General features: G+C 32.2%; 1 protein-coding gene across 1 annotated transcript; it reads left to right on the forward strand.

The window, feature by feature from the left end:
• LOC104741954 (ethylene-responsive transcription factor ERF022) lies at positions 629-1,463 on the forward strand. The gene has a single exon (XM_010462896.2). It carries the CDS (start codon positions 703-705, stop codon positions 1,252-1,254), a length of 552 nt encoding a protein of 183 aa, XP_010461198.1. The 5' UTR covers positions 629-702; the 3' UTR covers positions 1,255-1,463.

Below are 7,667 nucleotides of genomic sequence, written 5' to 3' on the forward strand. Positions count from 1 at the left end.
TATTGATCTTTATGATTTTTTTTTCAATATATATGAAATCTATGTTGAAAGGTTAAAATTGTTTTGGAACTTTTTGATCATATTAAAATATCTTCAAATCTACAATACTATTACATTGACCAATATTTAATATTTAAAATTTTTATTTTATTTTTATCAACTTAAAATATATATAATGTTCGGTTTAATTAAGCTGTTAACTAAAAACCGGATTATATAGAATAAGAAATCTATTAATCAAGACCATATCAATTTATTTGAAAGCCATGTACAAAGTTTCTATTAAACAAAACGTTAATGTGTTAATTAAAGTCCAAATCATATATATATATATATATTCAAAATTTTCTTCTACCAAAAGAAAAATAATTTTAAAATCTGGGTTGTCTTCAAAATAAACACTATATGTACACGCTTAAAGACAGCCTTACTAATTTATACAATATCCATCAAAGTCCATGTCGAAATAGAGACCCATGCATGCATGACAGCATATTTCCACTTCACACGTAACTACGTGGGAAGCTCACTTCACCTGAAACCAAACACGCCTCCCACAAATTCTATTTCCTCATTTATTTCTCTATATATACAATTTCACTTAACCACAGACTCTATAACTCAAACTTCTAAACTAATCAGCAGCACATTTCAGTATACACTGTCAAACACACACATTGCTAGACAACCTTGCATTATTATATGGAAAACAACTATATTGGTCAACGAGAGCACAACTTCTCCGTTGACCAAGTGTCTTATAGAGGCGTTCGTCGGAGGAAATGGGGCAAATGGGTGTCGGAGATCCGGGAACCCGGTAAGAAAACCCGTATTTGGCTCGGGAGCTACGAGACAGCCGAGATGGCAGCAGCGGCCTACGATGCTGCGGCTCTTCACCTCCGAGGTCATGGGACCAATCTCAACTTCCCGGAACTGGCCAACAGTTTTCCTCAGCCGGAGAGCTCGAGTCCCGAGCACGTTCAAGCGGCTGCTCAGGAGGCAGCACTTATGTTTAAACCAGGTGGGTCTACTGAACCATCTCTCGACTCCGGTCAAGGAATTTCTCGGGTCGGATTGTCTCCTGATCAGATTCAGGCTATTAATGAGTTTCCATTAGACTCCCCGAGGATGGGGTGGATGCAGGACTTGGAAGTGACTGATTACGAAGAGTTATACGGACGGTTCTTTGGTCAGTACGACAGGGATGAGTTTTTTGAAATGCAGCAACTTCAGTCCATATGGAATTCTAGTTGATATTGCATCTGCTTAAACATTTTATTTTATTTATGACGTTACCAACCTTTTAAGATTTTGATTTTACTGATTAACTATTTCATGAAACACAATAAATTTTTGACCCGAAATTAATGTTTTTCTTGGGTTCAATTTGTAATCTTTTGTCAAACGAAGATGTGACTGAATCAAATATTATTATATTTTTGGGCTTATGGTCTGCCAGATGATTTGGAATGGATTATAGGAGAAATAGATACATTTTTGAAGGAAAGAAAAAAAAAACACTCCAAGGAAATAGATAATGTTATCTTTTATTATTGATTACGAAAATCCATTAGATAGACATATACTCCATAAAAAATATTACAAACCATTCGAAATGGCCACCTTAAAGTACATGTTTTTTTTTTTTTTTTTTTTTTCCATTTCCTCTACTTAGCATGAGTACCCATTTAAAACTTTCTATTAACAAAAGGAATATAATCATGAGTGTGAAGAACAACTGTTGCAGTCAAGAGTATAATAAAAGTTTTTATATTAGTTTTATTATAATAGGACTAACAATAAAACTATAACAGGAATATGATCAAATATTATTATATTTTTGGGCTTATGGTCTGCCAGATGATTTGGAATGGTTTATAGGAATATGATCAGTTTTGTTGTTAGTCCCAACTGATTGAAATTTGTAAAATCACTTTTGGATAGATAGATCCTAATGGAAAAGAGTGAAATTGACTGTTTGCACAAATTTGAAAATTAAATTTGGAGAATTCAGTGAGTGATGACTAGGAAAACGTAACTCGTGTTTATAAAAGTTAGAATAATCGTAATTTGCATTGGTACCATAGTAGACTCCGTGTGGGGGCAGAAGAGCGATTTCAAATTTCAATATCAATATGCCGCCCCGAATCTTCTGTGGCCCTACGATGCATTTGACATTTCAGCTTGAGCAATAACTTTCCTTATCCTTAATTTTATCTTCATAAGTTTCTATATATTTTTATCAACCGACTAAATAATTTTTAAAAGGTCCAACGACAAATATTAATTGTATCAATGTGGTGGCTTATACATTTTTTAGGCTTATGGACAATTTTTTAAAATAGGGTTGAGAGAATTGTTCTCTTGTATTATTCATCTGTTCCATATAATATAACATATATATAGAGATACATATTAGGATTTACAAGTTCATTAATGGGCCGATAATAGACATCCATACTATAATAGATATATTCATAACACTTCCCCTTGGATAACCATTATAAAAATGTAGTTCCAAATGCGCATGTAAGATGATGCCTCATTAAAAACCTTACCAGGAAAACCCAGTGGGAAAAACTATGGTTAAGGGAAAAAGAGTGCAACGCGCTTTTACTCTCCCTTTTGAGTACATCACTTGAAATATTTGAGATGACCGAACCAATATGATGAAGTAGCTTCTTAAAAGTAGTGGTTGGAAACACCTTGGTAAATGGTTTGCCAAATCTTCACTTAACAAATTTGTAGGACATGTATATCACCGTACATCACCATTCTTCTGCAAGATATTAGTCTCTTAAATGACTCATCTTGATCATTATCTTCATCTCTCACAATCTCATCAATGTATGTCAAAGACTTTGAAGATGATAGTCTTTCACCATTGGAATCATAATATTCCTTTTCAGGTGTTTATCTTCCGCGTATTATTTTGTTGTCTCGTTAAAAACCTTTCATGGAAAAACTCATTGGGATAAAAACCATGATAAGGGAAAAGAGTACAACCACGCATATAATCATATTTCTCCCCCTGGAAGCATCATCTTCAGGTTATACATTATGATCATATATATCATCTTTTCTGAACTGTTATAAACAGCGCTTTCAGGTACAAACTCATATGATCATCATATATTATCCTGGGTCATTGAACTTCAAGTCATTTGAACCCCTTTCATATAGAAGATCTATTTGAACTTTAAGCCCAAATCTTCTTTTACATACAATCTTTCAAACAATCATCTTATACATAGGAGTTATTCATAATCTCCTTGTAAAACTTTCTCTTTCAACTCTTCTTCTTAATATGGTGCTTCAAGACCATTTTTCTATGTAAGATGATGTAAGCATCTTGAGATAACATCTCATTCATCATATGTTAAATTTATAAACTCAAGAAATTTCATGAAAGATCTGATCTTATACAATCCGATTTCTCCATCTTTTAGGAGTAATATTTCATCATTGATTGTTGCTACCGGAGATCAGATAATATTTTCATCATCAACATATTTTGCACTTGTTCTTTTACCTTCCTTTTAACAAAAACCACTTGTAAGTGCTGAAGAGATAAAATGCACATATAATTTTTCTTTGAACAAGGTTCAGCAAATGCCTACATCCTCAAACTTTGTTGAAAATATTTCATGAACACATTTACAACTAGTGTTCAATCTCGGATTTACACAACCGTAAGATCTTCTCTTAGCTTGTTCCCGATTTATTTTCAACCCACTATGAGATCTCTAAGATCAACAATGATCTACACACATGATTCTCTCATAAAGATAAACTCTCACCCTTTTCTCTCCAAAGATGTCAAAAAAAGGCATCAAGATTTTTTTTTGCTTTTACAATATTCTCGAGAACTATAAAGTATTGCTTCTAGCAATATAATTATTTAAGGGAAACTCTTATAGTTTGAAAACCTTCTAAATAGACTAAATCAAGTTTTGCCTTATTTTCAAACTCATAAGGGATCTACATAGTTGCTTCCACTATATGAGAGTGCATTTCTCATAATAATCCCCTTATGTCCCACTCATTTTACACTTTCAAGTGTAAGGACTACAAATCCAAATATTATCTCTTTAAGAGACTGAACTATCTCAAATAGTTACTTCTTTCAATGATTAACCAATCATTCTTTGTGTACACTTTCCAATAAAGATTTCTATTAACCGTGGTTTATGATCCTCGATTTTCATCAATACAATTATCAACTGCAACACTGCATGCAAACATATTACGACGTCGATTTGCTTATTTGTTCCTTTTCATTCTAGACATGACTCAACTTGTTGAGATTTCCTTTCATTATGATTCTCAGGTACCTGAATCTCTTTCTTACTCATGTCTACATCTCTTCGAGAGATTTGCCATAACTCTTTGCTTCCTCGGTGCCATATTAAATTATGCTCCTTTTCTTTTTCGAGGATGCTTATATTTGGAACCATAAGTCTATCACACTTCATGCGATATGCGATCTTTAGACTTACTAGCAGTTGATCTTATAATTTTAGGACATTAATTGGAGCACAGCTGGTATATGTAAATTTTCACTCAAGGTCAGAAAATGGCTCTTGCATGCTTTTAGCATCTTTGCAAACTTTGCCAATAAATTATCTTTTCAACTTCTAGCGCACATTTCTTAGTACGAGGATCAAGATAATTTCTTCCAATATATTTTTTCAGCTGATTATTTTCTTCCCCTGATGTTGGAAAGACTGACTCACTGAAACAACAGTCTCTGCATCTCGAGCCTCAAATTCTTGAGATATTAAATCTTGGAAAGATATTCATATCCAACATATTTCCAACATTCTTTCAACTTCCATCTTAATCATTGTGGTGGAGCAACTTAACATGTATAAACACATTTAGATGGAATATATCTGGTTTCTGACCCAAACCAATTATAGTGGGGAGTACTCATGATTATTCGTTGGCATGATGCAAATTACTTGACATATAGAGTCATTTATGCCAATTACTTGACATGGTTTGACATGGTTTCACCACCATTGTCAATTAACCAAATACTCTCGCAAACTCCATGTTGCAAGTTAATAACAAACATATATAGTGGATGATCAGTCCACAATATCGCTTTGTATACGTACCAGAAATTTGACATTATCCAAATTCATGGGGTCGGTGAAAGCCATATAATCGGCTTGTTTTGTAAAGCAGCACACATAAGAAATCACTACGAAAACTCTTTACGTTCTCTAATGAATCTTCTCAGAAATTTCTGATTATTCTTTCGCATCACTACTGAACCGGAATGACTTAACCGGTCATGCCAAACAATGAGATTTTCATTAAACTTTCTGGTTTATTATAAGCATTTTATCTTCTAGATAATGCATGTAATCTCTAAAATACTTTTCTTGTCCTGGGTAATACTTATGATTTCAAAGTATTCTTCCTTCCTTATTGTCTCAACATTATTACTTTTCAAATCCTTAAGATTTGCTTTATCATATGAGTGATTAAACTCATTTTGGGTGTGAACATAATCTTATATCTGTTACATCACCTCTGTATNTTCATGCGATCTTTAGACTTACTAGCAGTTGATCTTATCATTTTAGGACATTAATTGGAGCACAGCTGGTATATGTAAATTTTCACTCAAGGTCAGAAAATGGCTCTTGCATGCTTTTAGCATCTTTGCAAACTTTGCCAATAAATTATCTTTTCAACTTCTAGCGCACATTTCTTAGTACGAGGATCAAGATAATTTCTTCCAATATATTTTTTCAGCTGATTATTTTCTTCCCCTGATGTTGGAAAGACTGACTCACTGAAACAACAGTCTCTGCATCTCGAGCCTCAAATTCTCGAGATATTAAATCTTGGAAAGATATTCATATCCAACATATTTCCAACATTCTTTCAACTTCCATCTTAATCATTGTGGTGGAGCAACTTAACATGTATAAACACATTTAGATGGAATATATCTGGTTTCTGACCCAAACCAATTATAGTGGGGAGTACTCATGATTATTCGTTGGCATGATGCAAATTACTTGACATATAGAGTCATTTATGCCAATTACTTGACATGGTTTGACATGGTTTCACCACCATTGTCAATTAACCAAATACTCTCGCAAACTCCATGTTGCAAGTTAATAACAAACATATATAGTGGATGATCAGTCCACAATATCGCTTTGTATACGTACCAGAAATTTGACATTATCCAAATTCATGGGGTCGGTGAAAGCCATATAATCGGCTTGTTTTGTAAAGCAGCACACATAAGAAATCACTACGAAAACTCTTTACGTTCTCTAATGAATCTTCTCAGAAATTTCTGATTATTCTTTCGCATCACTACTGAACCGGAATGACTTAACCGGTCATGCCAAACAATGAGATTTTCATTAAACTTTCTGGTTTATTATAAGCATTTTATCTTCTAGATAATGCATGTAATCTCTAAAATACTTTTCTTGTCCTGGGTAATACTTATGATTTCAAAGTATTCTTCCTTCCTTATTGTCTCAACATTATTACTTTTCAAATCCTTAAGATTTGCTTTATCATATGAGTGATTAAACTCATTTTGGGTGTGAACATAATCTTATATCTGTTACATCACCTCTGTATGTGGGATTCATTAATTCTCCCCCTCAAGATGATGACACTTCATGTCTATCAATCTCGATTTGAATCCCACTGTAATCAATAACATTCTCACATTGGGTCATGTATTATATCTTGGACCCTTTTAACTTCTGAGACTTGGGAGACTATAACACATTAATATCAAATTGTGTTCCCATAGACAATAATATATATACTCTTCTAGAGCTTTCAATAATTTTTCTACTACTTCTTAATATTGTAGTAGAATAGTGGAAACCACTTATAGGATAAAGTCATATTCACTTCAAAGAATAGACCAGCCAGCCCAATAGGATGTGATTCACATTAACATCTCATAATTTTACTCATTCACAAATAACAAGATTATAAAATTTTAAAATTTATTTTTCACTATATTGTGTCTACATGACAACAATATTTTGTGACAAGTAATTTATGTATTTTCTAATATCTTTCCATTAAAGGTATCAATTTCAATTATATAATCTTGGTAATAATTGGAATCAAGTTGATTTGTATTCTTTTATAGAATTTTAATCATTTACTTTCTTTAGATTATTCTAAAGAACTATTGAATTTTTATGGTCATATACTTGGACTTAAACCTCTCCATAGAAGTGATGCCAATAAAACATGGTCAATAATTATTATTTAGTAATTTATTACTAAATTTTCAATGTATTCACCAAAGAAGGTTGTAGACATGATTAAAATATTTTATCATGATATTATATCTAATTTTAATTAGATTTAAATTTGTGATTAAAATTCACAAACATTATAAACAGTCATATAAATGAGTGTTAAATAAGTAATAAGCATCATTTATATATATTACTATATATATATTTTTATAACCTTTTTTCTTTTGTAAAACAATTAAGAAAACAATTTCATGATAAAAACTTTGAAATTTCTATAAAATCATGTCACTGAAATCGTAAACAATAAAATCATGATTTTTAGATGTCACGTATTTTAACCGTAATTCTCTATTTTTGCAACAACTAATTAATAACTTGTTGACTGTTATACATTAGTTA

This window comes from Camelina sativa, chromosome 14 (assembly GCF_000633955.1).
Source record: "Camelina sativa cultivar DH55 chromosome 14, Cs, whole genome shotgun sequence".
NCBI lineage: Eukaryota > Viridiplantae > Streptophyta > Magnoliopsida > Brassicales > Brassicaceae > Camelina > Camelina sativa.

Coding starts and splice junctions, on each gene's coding strand:
- LOC104741954 (XM_010462896.2), top strand. CDS start 703: ATGGAAAACAACTATATTGGTCAACGAGAGCACAACTTCTCCGTTGAC.